General features: G+C 40.1%; 1 protein-coding gene across 3 annotated transcripts in view; it reads left to right on the forward strand.

Moving 5' to 3' along the window:
* Positions 1–17,692, forward strand: part of snx17 (sorting nexin 17) — an 81,851-nt gene that overhangs the window by 23,060 nt on the left and 41,099 nt on the right. For all 3 annotated transcript variants that reach the window (XM_087981783.1, XM_087981782.1, XM_087981785.1), the window contains exons 3-6: positions 180–297; positions 1,470–1,534; positions 2,609–2,719; positions 16,105–16,195. In XM_087981783.1, coding sequence (XP_087837909.1) covers positions 180–297; positions 1,470–1,534; positions 2,609–2,719; positions 16,105–16,195 — 385 coding nt within the window. The remainder of the gene's footprint in view (positions 1–179; positions 298–1,469; positions 1,535–2,608; positions 2,720–16,104; positions 16,196–17,692) is intronic.

Consider the following 17,692-nt stretch of genomic DNA (forward strand, 5'->3'; position numbering starts at 1 on the left):
GTTCACCAATAACTGTTTTGGTGAAGGCGATTAATGAATTGGCAAAACTTCTCCCAAGATGATTGAACAAATACATGTCATGGTATTAGCAAGATGCAAGTTTGCAGGCGTTTTTGTTAAAGAAACATGTGTTTAGAATTTGTCGTGCATTTTGTGTATGATCCTGTATTTTCTTTCAGCTGAGAAAAGAATATGGTGCCAATGTACTTCCTCACTTTCCACCTAAAAAGATTTTCACATTAACGACTGCAGAAGTAGAACAGCGGCGAGAGCAATTAGAAAAGTACATTCAGAGCGGTAAGAGCATGATAAGCATTTCCTTTTTAACCTGTAATTCGAATCAAAATTAGCAGTTTTTGCTCTGACGTTTGGGCTTGTGCACAGCAGTTGCTAAAGTAATTTAAATTAGTATGGATTCTGAAAGTTGATAATTTCACTCAGTCCACTTCAAGCCTGAATTAGAGGCTCAGTTAACATTTCTTTGCCTCTGTGAAGCCCTATAGAGGAAGGCTGTTTCCTTCCTCCTTTTAGCCTAATTCTCTTCAGTTACATTATATTTTGAAAATAATATTTTTTGAGTATTCAAGTTCCTGTTTAGATCCACTTCTTCTTTTTGATTTTAATTAATTTTCATTTCATTCCCCTCCCCTTTGCCAAATGTATATGGATAAATTTAATTAGTAGGTGATACGAGGTTTTTCATATTTGTATGTACTTTTTGCTTGACATGATGGTTGGAGTTATCATTTGTTCAATCCTGAAGCTTGATGTTAGGCAGGAAACCCTCTAAATAATATTTGTGCATATGTATTCTACAAAGAAAGATTAAACTAAAAATACTTGAACTTTACCATATCAATAAACCCAAGAGTTAGGAACAGGAGCAATGAAACAATTTTACTCAATATTTGCTTCTGCATGGCAACCACTGATCAGTTATTTGAACAAGGTTTATGTAGTTCTCTTACTTGACCTCACTTCACAAAGTTTCCACCTGATTGTCGGTTGTTCTTTGCCCTTTTCTCCTTTCAGCTCCTCCCCTCCAACTAAAATATTATAATTAAGATATTTCAATGCTTTTACTGCCCTTTAGTTATTGACACAGATGCAGCAGAGCTCTCAGATGGGACAGTTGGGAAAACTAAAACTTCAATATTTCATTGCAGTTGGATAGAACTTATCATTGTTTGAATCATAACAATACTGTAACCCAGTTTTCTGGGCCAATTGCTTGGTCAGTCTCATTGGTATGCTTAATAGCATTCACGTAATGCTTGAATTTTATTTTTGTACCCTTTTGCAACTTCTGCATGTCTTATAAAATGTAGTAGTGTTGGGCTCAACTAGTCATTGGAACATCCTAAAGGTGAGAATCCATGCATTAATGTATTATTTGGGACTGATTTTCCTATAGTCCATCTGAGAGGAAAGAAATAATTTTGTTAAAAATAATTCTTGTTTCACTTTAGTACGCCAAGATTCCTTGCTTGGTGGCAGTGAGGCATTCAACAGCTTTCTGAGAAAAGCGCAACAGGTATGTTGGTGTTCATGACCAAGAATATGTCAAAAGGAATGTTTGGAAAAAGTAGTGTATACTTCCCTTTTGATACTTCCCTTCAGTCCCAACAATTATTGTGATGTGGTCTAATGTTTGATCTGTAACTTTCTTTCTATTTCCCATTGATATGACCTCTACTTGGTAGCACTCACGGCTGTTAATTCATCCCAAACCTCAGGGTGTAACTATATACTGTATGCTGGCATTCCAGTATACTATTAATGCAGTGTTATCCTTACGATGTGATTATAAGATGAGCTCATGTCAGCTGTTCAAATGAGTTTTAAAAACATTGTTGGACTATTTTGGACATGAACAAAAATCTTCCTTTGTGTAATGTAATGTCTCCCACTCTGCCTGCGAGTCCAGAAATTTTCTGAAACTTTTCTAATATATAAACTTATGAAGCCATGTTCTATTATGCCACAATGACAAACTCAAAAAGAGATGCCGGAGAGTGGCAGATAGGTCTGTTCTTGTCATCGTTTTGTCAGCATTAAAGTCAAAGAATGAGAAAAAGGTGAGGCAGACTGTGTGGTTTTACTTATCTTTGTGGATGGTAACTTCTCATCTGTCATTAGGCAAAGTGACGTGTCTGTTTAGTTGACTTTGCAGTCCTGTTTAGAAAAAGTTTGCATAACATTGACTAATGTTTTTAAATCTGCTAAATAGTCCTGCCAATAATGAAATTGTAATATTCACAAAAAGAAACCGTAATACTTTGATTAATTTTCAGCAGTAGTGCTGAGAACATTTTTATGCAATTTTAAGTGCTTGCAATGAAGCAAAGTCCAATATAGCACCCTGCTACTTTTGAAGTTAACATAACATGTTCAAACTTGATTGTCCCATTAAATGTTTAGCTTAATATTTGCTGTCAATGACGTTGTAAGTACGTGTAATTAATTATATGTTGGTTTGGTAACATCACTTCTGTTTCTATTTGTGTAGAGATGTCTCAATTGTTAATTAATCCAAGTTAATCGATAGAGATTCCAGTTGATCCAGCTCTTTTTTTTTTAATTATGTTCTTACTTTTGGGACATTTAGGAAACTCAGCAGATTCCAACACAAGAGGTACAGCTTGATGTCTACCTATCCAATGGACAGAAAGTAACAGTTAATATTTTCAGTTCAGACCAGACAGAAGATGTGCTAGAGGTAAAAAAAAAAAACTGTTATGAATGAAACCCTTCAATCATATTAGCAAATAAACTTGGATCCTATCTGGTAATAACCTGTGTAGAAATATTCGGTTTGTTTCCAAAGAAGCATTTGGTTGTGCTCAGTGGAGGTTTAGCAGTTCTTAAGTTTGTTTCTGAACTTCAACTTCATAATTCTGAAGCTAAATAACTTCCTTAGTAAACAACTGAATATTTAAATATTGTTTATTTTATTTAAGATTGGAGCATTCTTGTATGACAAATCTTAAAACATTTAAATGGAGAATTGACTTTTGAAAGATGCTGGATAAAATGAAACCTCCATTCTTTTGGTCCAACATTGTTGTGTTCATAGCTTCAGACTTCATTTTGTATTGGACCTGCTACTTAATACCACTTATGAAAGAAGGAAAATAAAATTGGCGAATGTTATAAACCAGAACTAGTGGTTCAAGATGGCAGCTCACTACTTCTCCAAAGTAATGAAGGTTGACCTAACCAGTCCACATTCCAAGAGTAAATAATAATTTTTTAAAAATGCTTTGTAAGATGCCTTGCAATGTGTAAATAGAGTTGTAAATCATTGGAAGTACTTCCTAAAGTATTCCATTCTGGTATTTTTTTTTGTGTATAGAAATGTGTTTTCTTAGAATATTGGTCCCCCAGCATATTATATGCCTTGAAAATTACAGACTAATTCATGGCTGTGATCATGGAATTTTTGCAGAAGAATTGCAAGTGCCCAATTGTGGCTCATCCATCCGGAAAGACTTTTCTTGTTCCTTTGATTGCCTTCCTCTCAAATGATTTAAGGGCTAGGTTTGCACCTCCACAATGCAACCTTTTGCTTTTCCTAGATTCCTTTTTCTTTTCTCTAACTGCTACCATCAATTTGCTGAACTTTGAGAAAAAGTTAATAGGGTGATAACTGGGCAGAGTGAATTTATCTTGCTTTTGGTGAATAGGATACAATGAGCCACTTTTCCACATTGTCAGACAAATGTTACCATATTGTTGCATAAAAAGTTTGGTCATAGGACTGGCTAGTTCTGGTGTGCGGCTTTTGTAAGCATTTGGTCAGAATAATATGATAGCCTTAAGGGCTTTTGGGACACAACAAATGAGATCATTTAAACAGTTATTATACCTAATGCTGATGAGAAATTCAGGAGAATGGTGCACTCGGACTGATGTAAGGCCAAATTTTGAACAAAATTAAATAGTATGTGCCTGTGTGTTCTTTTTTGTGTGGGGGAAAAATATTTTTATAACTCAAAGTTTGTGCGAAGATTTGTAGCTCGGGTGCTCGTTGTTGTGGTTCTGTTCGCCGAGCTGGAAGTTTTTGTTGCAAACGTTTCGTTCCCTGGCTAGGCTACATCATCAGTGCTTGGGAGCCTCCTGCGAAGCGCTTCTTTGATGTTTCCTCCGGTGTTTATAGTGGTCTGTCCCTGCCGCTTCCGGTTGTCAGTTTCAGCTGTCCGCTGTAGTGGTTGGTATATTGGGTCCAGGTCGATGTGTTTGTTGATGGAGTTTGTGGATGAATGCCATGCCTCTAGGAATTCCCTGGCTGTTCTCTGTCTGGCTTGCCCTATGATAGTAGTGTTGACACTACTATCATAGGGCAAGCCAGACAGAGAACAGTCAGGGAATTCCTAGAGGCATGGCATTCATCCACAAACTCCATCAACAAACACATCGACCTGGACCCAATATACCAACCACTACAGCGGACAGCTGAAACTGACAACCGGAAGCGGCAGGGACAGACCACTATAAACACCGGAGGAAACATCAAAGAAGCGCTTCGCAGGAGGCTCCCAAGCACTGATGATGTAGCCTAGCCAGGGAACGAAACGTTTGCAACAAAAACTTCCAGCTCGGCGAACAGAACCACAACAATATTTTATAACTTTTTTAAGAATGAGCTGACTGTTCAGTTCATGTGATCAAGTCTTCTGGGTGATAAGCAATAGACATCAGAATTAACCAAAGATTAGTTATAGAAGCAAGTAGATTTTTAGTATACCTCTGACCTAGGGTAGGGTTTTTTATTTTAGAGCAAGCTTGCTGCAGGAAATACCTCTTTCAAGCAGAATTCATTTGAACATTTGTGTGCTCGCCAAAGAGTTTAAAACTCCAATGAACTTCTAGGGTAGCTGAGCTGAAAAGAGAAAGATGCCAGGCTCCAGCAAAATAATGCTAAGAACTTAGGATGCAAATGATGCCTGTGTTGACCAAAGCATCTGCAACTTTGGGATATTTGAAGGGACAATTGACTCAAAAATCTCAATCTCAAGAATCTTTTAAACAGTATATCAGTTTCTGGTACTTAACTGTCTTAACTAATTCTGATGCAAGACAAATGGGGAATGAAATAGGGTTGGAATACAACGTTCAAATTAAAATCCAAGTTCATTGGACTTCTAATATTTTAATTTAACTGACTACTGAAGTGATCATAGGGATTATTTAATTTGATTTTTGTCAAGTAAAATTATTTATAAACCATAATCCTTGCAGCCTATGCCAGCCGAGTCTATTGACTGTGTTAATGAGCAGGTATGAGCCATTCCAATTCATGACTGATCATCTAACTGTGCATTCCCATGTTATCCAGATATCCTTTGATCGATTTGTAATTACTAATGACCTTAATCCCTGTCATGAATTTCATTGCAAAGTTAGGTTCCAAGCTCTCTGGGTACAGATTTCCAAAGATTCACCACCCTCTGACTGCAGAAGTTCCTCCTCTTCCTAAGTAAGTCACTTGTTCCTCATATGGTTATACAGCACAGAAACAGATCCTTTGGTCTGATTCGCCCGTGCTGATCAAGCTTCCCAAACTAAAATAGTCCCATTTGACTGCATTTGGCCCATAATCCTCTAAACATTTCCTGTTCATGTATCTGGCCCAAATGGCTTTTAAATGTTAGTTCATGCCACATACAAACCACCCCAATGTGAAAACGTTGCCCTCCGATCCCTTTTAAATCTTTCTCCTATCACCTTTAAAATATACTCTCTCGTTTTGAATTCCCCTACCTTAAGGAAAAGACCTTACTATTCACTCTCAATCAATGCCGTTCATGCTTTTATAAATCTCTATAAGGTCAGCCTTCAGCCTCCAGTGCTCCAATAAAAAATGTCCCAGCCTCACCAGCCTCCCCTGTAACTCAAAGCCTCCAGTCTCAACAGGTGGGTGGAGCAGTGGCAACCTAGAAAGTGAGCTAATGTACTTGGGGAGTGCTAACACGGTAAGGGATGACACTGTGTAAGATAAGACCCTGGAAAGTTTGGAGAATCAGAGGGACCATCCACTCATCCCGAAGGTAGTAAAACAAGTAGATAAGGTGGTTATGAAGGCATCTAGGATACTTGTTCTTATTAGCTGAAACATAGAATACAAGAGCAAGGAGGTTATGCTGGAATTGTAAAATACTGATTAGGCCACAACAGGAATGCTGCATATCGTTCTGGTCCCCGCATCACAGGAGGGATACAAGGACACTTACAGGGGTACGACCTAGGGCTGGAGGGTCTGAGCCATGTTGAAAGATCGGATAAGCTGGGACTGTTGTCCTTCGAGCAACTAAGGTTGAAAGTGAACTTGATAGAAATCTAAAAATAGAGGGGAATGGAAAGGCACTTTTTGTTGTCAATAATCAAAGGGACGATTGAGTCAGAAACTCAAAAAAATTCAGGTTTCAGATATTCACTTACATTCCCATGGCATCCAGGGCTGTGGCCAAAAACTGGAGAAAGCAATTAATGTAGAAAGATGTTTGTTGACTGATACAGTGGGCCACGTGGTCTCTCTTTGTAAATGTCTGAACACATCTACTATCTTCCCATTAGCCAGTCAATTTTCTACCCATGCCACTGTACTACTGCCTTCATGAGCTTTTCTACAATAACATTTGATTTGACACCTTGATTTCCAGAAGGCATTTGATAAGTACAGTACATTCACCGATTTCTATTCACCCACAGCACATTACTTGTAAAATCTCCTTTTTTAAAAAAAAATTAAACATGATATCTCTTTCTCAAAACATTGGGTCTGCTGTTAATCTTGAACTTATCCAAATGTCCTGTAGAAATATTTTCATAATATCTTCAAACATTTTCACTATTATGCTATTATTTCACTACTAAGCTAACTGGCTGGTAGTTTACCTGCTTTCTATCTCCCTCCCTTTTCAGGTGGAGCTGTACCCAAATCAAGGGAGTTTCAGTTAATTAAAACCAATCCAACAACAACTAGGATGTCGTGCAGCAAGACCACATAACAGCACACAACCCCTATGACTTATCTCATGATTGTGATTTGCCTGAGTTTCTCTCTCCATTCCATTTTCTGATTTATCACTGCCTCTGGAATTATTTTTCTATAGCAAAAACTGATACAAAATAATTGATTAGTACGTCTGCCATTTCCTTACTTTCCAATAATCCTTCTCAAATTTGACTTTCTACAGAATCAACACGTCTTGTTTATTCTCTAAATAAAAATATAAGTAAATCCCAACTATCCATTTCAATATTTTGGGTTATTAATTATACAGTAATTTCCCCTTTTATTAATTTTTTAATTTTTGAATATTCTGTCCAATCTATTGACCTCTCTTTGCATAATTTTTTATAAGTTTAATCTATCTTCAACATATCTAGCCAATCTCAGATGGTGGACCTATCCTTAGAATAATTCTTGCCAATTGGAATGTTATCTGTTCCGCATATTCTAAAATATCTCCTTGAATGTTTTCCACTACATCTGTATTGACCTATCCTTTTGCGGGCGGCATGGTGGCACAGTGGTTAGCACTGCTGCCTCACAGCGCCTGAGACCCGGGTTCAATTCCTGCCTCAGGCGACTGACTATGTGGAGTTTGCACGTTCTCCCCGTGTCTGCGTGGGTTTCCTCCGGGTGCTCCGGTTTCCTCCCACAGTCCAAAGATGTGCAGGTTAGGTGAATTGGCCATGCTAAATTGCCCGTAGTGTTAGGTAAGGGTTAAATGTAGAGGTATGGGTGGGTTGCGCTTCGGCGGGGCGGTGTGGACTTGTTGGGCCGAAGGGCCTGTTTCCACGCTGTAATGTAATCTAATCTAATCTTTAACCTAATTTACCATATCCCTTGAATCTACTGTTTTCATGTTTTCAATAATTGTCCTTATCTCCATTTTTAGAAAAGTTGAGGAGCAGCCCCCAGATGGTTGCAAGCATGATTTTTGCAGAATCACCAGGACTAAGATACTTTATTTCAGTCTGATTTGATTGTTGGGAGTGTTTTATTTCTGACCTCTGTAGCATTTACTACGTCACTTCAGAAGAGATTTGAAACGAACCATGTATTGTGGAACATTTCATGTATTGGCAAGTTTCCATTCTCAGAATAATAATAATAGTAAACCAGCATGAACTTTGAGGTTTTTTGAGGTATTTTGTATGGTGCTGACTTACCAATTAGCAGATTTAATTAATTGCTTGTCACATTGATTTAGAGTTTTCCCATTGTGATCTCATTTTTATTGCTCTGTGGATTCAAAGTAGAGGACGGTTGTTTAATCCACGGACTGTCTTTTAAAATAAAGAGCATGTGTCTTGTTGCCTCAAACATGTCCACTCTTGTTGCCGTGTTACACTGTGCCCACTACTTGAAACAAAATTGGCGAGGACTTAGAAAGGGACAACTGCTGTCAGGACTCGATTGGAGCTTTGGAGCTCCTGACTCCAACATTTTGGCTGGTGACCCCACAGTTTGGGAAAATCATTACCAAAGTTTGGGAAACGCTGCTAGGCCTGCCAAGTCACATTTAACTTACATATGTAGGCTTTAAGTGTATGTATTTATCCTAAAATCATAGTCACTGGGAATGTGATAGTGGTTTTGACTGATCAAGGAGCTTGATAGTTCAGAGGCTAAGTGCTGGATTGTCAAATAATAGGACTATTGATTTTGGAAAAAAAAAGGTAAATATGAGAAAAGTGTGCAAAAAGAAATTCTTAATGATTTAAATATTGCAATTCAGAGTCATCTGTCACTAATGCTACCTTCCTTGGGGTTACTTTTTTCATATCTGAAGCAAAAAGTAGAATTCAACTTCTAACCAAATGTCCTGAGAAATCTTTTTGCCTCCCCTAATTCTTCTTTCTTGACGAGTACAATAGTTAATATGCTGCTGGTTATAATTGTGAAGGATGGAAACAGTCATAACATTCCAAAGGGAGTGTATCTGTAGATGATTTTACATGGCTGCATGGCTACATAAGGCAAAGATAAGGAACCAACCCTTGGAATCATATATGGGTAGAGAACACATTTTAAAAGTAAAGTTTTCATGACAAAGTGTTTGTAAATTTTGAAGAAATGTAACACAAGTCAAAAAGAGAGATCATTACCATGAAAATGATTAAATGTTGGTCAGTTTGGCTACTTAAAATACATGCTAGCTTTTGTTAAATATAGCCTGTAGAAAGAAGTCAACAAACTCCTAAACTACCAACAGAGCCATCACTTGGATTTTTTGACCAAGTTTATTGTGAGCCAAATTATCCTCCAGTACCTACACCGTAACAGACACAACAATATAAATTGCTGGAAAAGCACTGCAAGTCTGACAGCATCTGTGGAAGAGAAATCAGTTAATGTTTCAAGCTGAGTGACCCTTCCTCAGAACAAAACATCAATTCTGATTTCTCTCTACTGATGCTCCCAGACATGCTTACCTTTTCCAGCAATTTCTATGTTTGTCTCTAAGTTACAGCATCTGCAGTTCTTTTTTTTTTGTCGTACCGACACCGTAACGTTTATTGAATGTCAGTTCCCAACTGGGAAACAAAAGATCAAACTGGTGCATAAAGACAAACTAACTAACTAATGTTGAATTTAAAAAGTGCAGTTTAACAATTACTGTCCTTCCCTCCTTGGCTGTCTGCATAACTCTCCTTTGCTTCCTATTCTGAAAACACATGTAAAATCTCACAAGTATAAGAATGACTTCGGGAGAGAGAAAACAGTTGATGTTTCAAATTCTGTGAGACTACTATAGAAAAAGAAGAGGACCTGCCATTTGTAATGGTATCAAACTTGCAGGCTTAACATTTTAGACATCCTTAGCTCTGTTTTATGTTAAGGAGGGAAAGAGTCTCCAGGAGAAAGTTGTCCAGGAGCATGAGCAGGCTTTTTAAAAATAAGTGTTTTTAAAAAATAATTTTGGTCCTACAGAAAGTGAGCCAGAGAATTAATAATGGAAAATAATGCGGCAGATGAATTGAACTGGTATTTTGCATCAGTCTTCACTAAAAGGATTAGCATAATATGCTATAAAAAGCTGTAACTCTGGAAAAGGAAGGGCCAAAGACGCTAGCAAATTGCATGAGGGAAATGGTGCTGAGAAAATTGTTGGAACTGCGGATTGACAAGTCCCCAGTTGTACTGTTGTACTTCATTCACTGATCTTGAAAGAATTTCCTAGTGAGGTAGAATATGAACTCTTAATTTTCTGAAACTCCTTTAGATTTGGGCAGGTTCCTTCGGACTTTATTCAAAAGGAGGGGAATGATACTAGGCAGCTTGCTTTAACATCTATCAAAGGGAAAATGTTCATAGCTATTAAAGAAATTAATGCAGGGCTCTTTGAAAAATTCAACGTAATAAGGCAGAATCAACATGGTTTTTTTTTTGAAAAGGAAGTAAAGCTTAATCAATTTAATAGAATCCCTATAGTTCAGAAAGGAGCCATTCAGCCCATCGAGTCTACACCGACCCTCCGAAGAACATCCTATCCAGATATAGCCTTCTACCCTGTCCTCATAGCCCTACATTTATCATGGTCAATCCACCTAACCTCCCCAACTGATGAAGGAAACTAGAGCACCCGGAGGAAACCCACGCAGACATTGGGACAGTGTCTGCTTAGAGTTTGAACAGTCACCCAAGGCCAGAATCGAACCTCGATCACTGGTGTTGTGAGGTTGCAGTGCTAACCACTGAGCCAACGTGCCAATGATTTATCAGAATTCTTTGAGGAAATAGCATGAGCTATGGATATAGGGAAATGTATCTGGATTTCTTGAATTATTTGGATTTCTAGGAGACAATTACTGATGTGCCACATCCAGAGTTATTTCAGAAAGTAAAAGCTCATGGTGTGTGGCAGCATAAATGCATGGATCAAAAATAGGCTAGCTTGTGGGAAGCAGTGGCAGAAATGGGTTACTTCCTGTTTGCGAAGATACAATAAGTGATGTCCCACAGAGATCTGTACTAGGTCCTAGGCCTTTTATAAGTAAATGACTTGACTTGAGTGAAGGGACCAAAAGTATTGTTGCTAAATTTGCTCATAACATAAAGACAGGAGGAGAGAAGGTTATGAAGCAGATATGAAAAAACTACAAATGGATATAGATTGTGAGTTGACAAAGACTTGGCAAATGAAGTATAATGAGGGAAAATGTGAAACTGTTCATTTTAGCTGGAAGAATAAATTCAAGACTTGTGCGAAGATTTGTAGCTCAGGTGCCGGTTGTCATGGTTGTTTTCCAAGTTGGGAAGTTAATTTGCAGGTGTTTCGTCCCCTGCCTAGGTGACATATTCAGTGCTTTGGAGCCTCCTGTGTACTGTCTCTTCTGAAGTTTATTTGGTTCCATTTCTGGTACATCCAGTTGCTGGTTCCAGTTTTGTTGTTGTGGTCAGTATATTGGGTCTCGGTCTGTGTTTGTTGATGGAGTCCGTGGCTGAATGCCATGCTTCTAGAAATTCTCTGGCTTTTCTCTGTTTAGCTTGTTCTATGATTGTTGTGTTGTCCCAGTCAAATGTGTGGTCCTTGTCATCTGTGTGTATGACTACAAGGGACAGCTGGTTGTGGCAATTTAGTGGCTAGTTGGTGTCCATGGATGTGGATTGCTGGTTGTCTGCCTGCTTGCCCTGTGCAGAAAAACGTCGATTATCTGAACGAGATGGGCGGGCACTATTTTGTTCGGATAATTGATTATTCGGTTAATTGATTTCTTCTGGGGCTCGGAGTTTTCTGTGTCTGCTCCCCGTTCAGGAGACTAGGCAAAAGCATACTGTGCATGAGACCCTGTCCCCGCTGCCCGCCTCCACCCCGCCCACCACCACCCCACCCCCAACATCGTTCGCTCCCCCCCCATCCTGTCCGACCCACCCTGCCCCCATTCCGATTGCTCCCACCCTACCTGCTCCCAACCCTGACAAACCCCGCCCACCAAACACCATCTGCCCCCACCCCCCAGTCCCCCCCAATTCCATCTGCTCCCAGCCCACTCCCCCAATCCATCCACGCCCCCACGCGCGCGCACACCACACACACCCCACAGGCCCCCCCACACATGCCCCATACGGACAATTTTTTAACTCAACATTTTGAAAGGTTCCACCTTTGCCCAGTACAGGACAATGTTGGAGAGATTGTTTGGTGAAGTGGGGGTTCAGTGTACACCCCTTTGTAGAACTCCAGTGAAAGAGGGCAGGAGGTCAGTAATTTGGAGATGGTGCCTGGACTGTCCAAGACTGTTCTTGGCAGCAGTGAGCCAAGTTCGTTTTTAATCAGGGTTGAAACAGTTCTTTGACGTAATGTTTCTATCGGAACCTCGGGTAATAATCCGATATTCAGATAATCGAGGTTCCTCTGTATAGTGTTTCCTGCAGTCTTTGCATGGAATCCTGTAAATGACATTAGTCTTGCACTTAATGAATATAGGGTCTTTTGTTATGATGAGTTATTGTCTGAGTGTAGCTGTCGATTTATGGGCTGTCATGAATCCCAGTGGTCAAGGAGGTCTGTGTGTCAGTTCGAGGCATTTTTTTATGTAAGGTAGCGTGGCTAGTGAGTTAGGTCATGGCATGCCCTTGTCACGTTGTGTCTGTTAGCCATCTGCAGATGGAGTTGTGGGGAAATCTGTTCTTTGCGAGTACACTTTGGAGGTGTTCGTCTTCCCTTCATGGGTTGGGACTACTGCAGTGTGTTGTAGCCTCTTTGATAAAAGTCCTAATGCAGCTTCTCTTGCTTGTGTTTAGGTGGTCGCTGTGTGTGTGTGTGTGTGTGTGTGTGTGTGTGTGTGTGTGTGTGTGTGGCTTTCTTGTACACTTCTGTTGTGCATTCACCATTCTGTGTTCTTTGTACCATCACATCCGATCTGGGACAATACAACAATCATAGGACAAGCTAAACATAGGAGAGCCAGAGAATTTCTAGAAGCGTGGAACTCACCCATGGACTCCATCAACAAGAATGTTGACCATATATCGGCCACTACAACAATCAACCAGAAGCAGCAAAAACGAAACCAAATAAATCCTAGAAGAGACAGTACAGCAGCCCTTCACAGGAGGCTCTGAAGTGCTGAAAATGTCACCTAAACGGGACAAAATGTCTACAAATCAACTTCCCAGCTTGACAAACGTATCCACAATCATGGAAGAATAAATGTTGAGAGGTTGCAGAGCTCTGATATACATAGGCATTTGACTGTCCTAGTGCATGAGATACAAAATGCTATTAGCTACAGCAATTAATTAAGAAAGCTAATAGTGTTCTTGTTTATTGTGAGTGGAATTGAATAAAAAAGTAGGAAGATTACGGTGGCACAGTGGTTAGCACTGCTGCCTCATAGCGCCAGAGACCTGGGTTCAATTCCCGCCTCAGGTGACACTCTGTGTGGAGTTTGCACATTCTCCCCGTGTCTGCGTGGGTTTCCTCCGGGTGCTCCAGTTTCCTCCCACAGTCCAAAAATGTGCAGGTTAGGTGAGTTGGCCATGCTAAATTGCCCATAGTGTTAGGTGTAGGGGTATGGGTCTGGGTGGTATGCGGGTCGGTGTGGACTTGTTGGGCTGAAGGGCCTGTTTCCACCCTGTAAATAATCTAATCTAAATTATGCTATAATTATACGGAACATTGGTGAGATCACATATGGAGAACTTGCACTGATAGGAAGGATGTGATCAAAGTTTGTGAGAAGATTTGTAGCTCGGGTGCTCGTTGCTGTGGTTCTGTTTGCCGAGCTGGAAGATTTTGTTGCAAACGTTTCGTCCCCTGTCTAGGTGACATCCTCAGTGCTTGGGAGCCTCCTGTGAAGCGCTTCTGTGGTGTTTCCTCCGGCATTTATAGTGGCCTGTCCCTGCCGCTTCCGGTTGTCAGTTTCAGCTGTCCGCTGTAGTGGCCGGTATATTGGGTCCAGGTCGATGTGTTCCACAAACTCCATCAACAAACACATCGACCTGAACCCAATATACCGGCCACTACAGCAGACAGCTGAAACTGACAACCGGAAGTGGCAGGGACAGGCCACTATAAATGCCGGAGGAAACACCACAGAAGCGCTTCACAGGAGGCTCCCAAGCACTGAGGATGTCACCTAGACAGGGGACGAAACGTTTGCAACAAAATCTTCCAGCTCGGCGAACAGAACCACAGCAGGAAGGATGTGATTGCATGAACAAGCCTAAAGGCAAAGTCTGGATAATGGGTTTGAAATAAATTTTTGATGGACAGAAAGGACTTTAGGGCCTTTTTCTGTGCTGTAAAAACTGATTCTGTGACTCAGGTCTCCATTAAGGAAGGATGTTAATGCATTAGAATCAGATCAGAGAAGGTTCGCTCAGCAGATACAGGTTCAAAGTGTGAAGAAAGCTAGGCTAGGTTTGTATCTACTTGAGTGGAGGTGACTCAATTGATCCTGAAGTCTTCAGAAGGTTGTGACAATACTTTGGCTTTAAGTGGTATATTGTGTTTTTTTTTATATAAAGCAAGGTTGAGACAGAGGTACTGAGCCATCTGCTCCAAGCCAATAAAGTAAACAGCTTTTGAGTTCTTGAGGTTTGTTTTTAAAGTTGGAACAATAGGAGCAGCATGAATGGGTGGAGTCAGGCTCTCAGATAACCAGAGTTTTAGTTTAGTCTTCAGCAATTGGGGTTTTGAAACTGCCATAGTAGATTTAAATTCTCTACAGTATGGAAACAGGCCCTTTGGGCCCCAAAAGTCCACACCGACCCTCCAAAGAGTAACCCAACCAGACCCATTCCCCTACCCTACATTCACCCCTGACTAATGCACCTAACATTATGGACAATTTAGCATGGTCAGTTCACCTGACTTGCACATCTTTGGAGTGTGGGAGGAAACTGGAGCGCCTGGAGGAAACCCACGCAGACACTGGGAGAATGTGTAAACTCCACATGTAGTCGCCGAGGTGGGAATTGAACCTGGGTCCCTGGTGCTGTGGGGCAGCAGTGCTAACCACTGAACCACGGTGCCGCCCCCATATGTCTCTCCCTGCTACAGCAAAATGCTAGAGTTTTCATCTCTCTGCCAGAATTTTGTCTTGTTCTTTCCTCCTAAACTGGAGAAACAGCGTATGTGAGACAATCTGTTTTGCTGAATTTGCCTTTGCCAAGGCTGTGTTTATGGGATGTCAGTATATTGGAACAGTTGCTTTACTAGTTAAATATTCAATTATTCTGTTGAGCCAGTTTTTGTCTGTCAGACACTGGATTGAGAATAAAGTGTGTTTTGTTACACCACACAGCTTTAAACAAATAGTTACATCTGGAACATTAGCGCCTTACATTTGCCTTTCAATAAGATAACAGGTGTGTAGGCCATCTGGCTATGTTTAAATGGACACGCAGACAACAAGCAACATGAATTCGACTGGGACAACACTACTATCATAGGGCAAGCCAGACAGAGAACAGCCAGGGAATTCCTAGAGGCATGGCATTCATCCACAAACTCCATCAACAAACACATCGACCTGGACCCAATATACCAACCACTACAGCGGACAGCTGAAACTGACAACCGGAAGCGGCAGGGACAGACCACTATAAACACCGGAGGAAACATCAAAGAAGCGCTTCGCAGGAGGCTCCCAAGCACTGATGATGTAGCCTAGCCAGGGGACGAAACGTTTGCAACAAAAACTTCCAGCTCGGCGAACAGAACCACAACAATGTTTAAATGGAGTTTGGTATGGTGTATAAAAGGGTGAATGCAGAGGTGGTGTTTTTTCTTCTGGGAGAATTTAGAACTTGGGGGTCACTCATTGTTTCTAAACAGGGCAACACTAGAAACATGAATCTTCTGTCAGATTGTCATGTTTGGAGCTCTTCATCAAAACATGGTAGAGCAGAATCTTTATAAGCATTTTTAGGATAGTGATAAATTCATAAGAGGATGATGGATTATAGAAAGGCAGAAATGTGGAGTGATCTAATCAGCTGTTGTCATATTGAATGTTACAGTAGAATGAAGAGGCTGGCCTATCTGATGCTTCTGATTTGTATGCTGGTTTCTCTGGAATTTATCTTAAATTAATTTTAATATTTATTTCCAGATGTATTGACTTTTTTTGTTTTTAAAGGCAGTTGCAGCAAAACTGGACCTTCCTGATGATCTGGTTGGATACTTCAGTCTTTTTCTTATCCGGGAAGGAAGTGACGATAGTTGTTCTTGTAAGTTTATGGATTAAATTCCCACATTTCTCCCTTCAATTAAATCTTTTAGAATGTTAAACTATCAATATAAACTTGCATCCATATATTTAATTGGGAAATCTTAGTTTGTCCTGATTGACTATCCATTTCTGTTCAAATTTAAAATGAATTAGAGCAACAACCTGCTAATTTGTGAGTAATGAACTTCTCTGATTTCAATGGTTCCTATTTTTTAAGTTCTTTTTCTTTCGTTTTGTGGCCGTATTGTAGAAATTGATATTTTTGACATAAATATTCAGCCATCTCGGAAAGTGTATGCCAAATGATTCTTTGTAAGAAATGACATCCTAGATTACATGTGCATTTTGTGGTTGGGTTTTGAAGGCTCAGAAGTGATAGCGAGTTTTAAGATTTGCATCTCAGGTTGAGTTTCTGGATACAAGTTTGCTCACTGAACTGGAAGGTTCATTTTCAGATGTTTCATCACCATACTAGGTAACATCAGTAAGCCTCCGGTGAAGCACTTAATGACCCACTTTCTATTTGTGTGTTTAGGTTTCCTTGGGTTGGTGATGTCAGTCCCTGTTCTTTTTCTGAGAAAATAACAAGAACTGACATCACCACAGGAAATGACATCACCTAAACACACAAATAGAAAGTGGGTCCCTAACACCAGTGCTTTACCAGAGGCTCATTGATGTTACCTAGTGTGTTGACGAAACATCTGAAATTGAACCACCCAGCTCAGAGGTAGGTTGGCATGTTTTCTTGACTTTGTCATGTGAGTGGCGAGCTCAAGAAAACATAAGCAAAATAACTCTTGGAAGAATGTCCTGCCTGCCCATAATCCTGCCAGAAAATTAACTAGTCTTATATCATTCCAAAATAAAGAGAAATAGTTGTACTAACCACAATAAATTAAATGGGTTGACTAAGACCGTGATCAGCATTCTAGCATTTCAGCTCTTTATAGCTTACATTGCAGCTCAGACTGATTTGTATCCTTTTCCTGTCAGTTCTACAGGACCATCATGACATGATTTTGAAATGTTCATTTTTTTTTGTGCAGGTGCTCAGTATCTAATTTTTTTAAAACCCAGATGGAATAGTTGAATGTCAGCAATGCTGCAAACATCTGCACCAAATAGGAAATAGTCATAGAGTAATATAGCATGGAAACAGACCCTTCAACCAAACTCATCTCTGCTGATCAGGTTTCCTAAGCTGAGCTAGTCCCATTTACCTGTGTTTGGCCCATTATTACTCTAAACCTCTCCTGTCTGTGTATGTATACAACTGTCTTTTTAACTGTTATGATTTGGAGATGCCGGTGTTGGACTGGGGTGTACAAAGTTAAAGATCACACAACACCAGGTTATAGTCCAACAGGTTTAATTGGAAGCACACTAGCTTTTGGAGCGACGCTCCTTCATCGGGTGACAATCACCTGATGAAGGAGCGTCGCTCCGAAAGCTAGTGTGCTTCCAATTAAACCTGTTGGACTATAACCTGGTG

Source organism: Chiloscyllium plagiosum, unplaced genomic scaffold (assembly GCF_037043375.1).
Source record: "Chiloscyllium plagiosum isolate Xiang-an unplaced genomic scaffold, Cpla_swu_hap1 HiC_scaffold_3, whole genome shotgun sequence".
In the NCBI taxonomy this organism is placed as follows: domain Eukaryota; kingdom Metazoa; phylum Chordata; class Chondrichthyes; order Orectolobiformes; family Hemiscylliidae; genus Chiloscyllium; species Chiloscyllium plagiosum.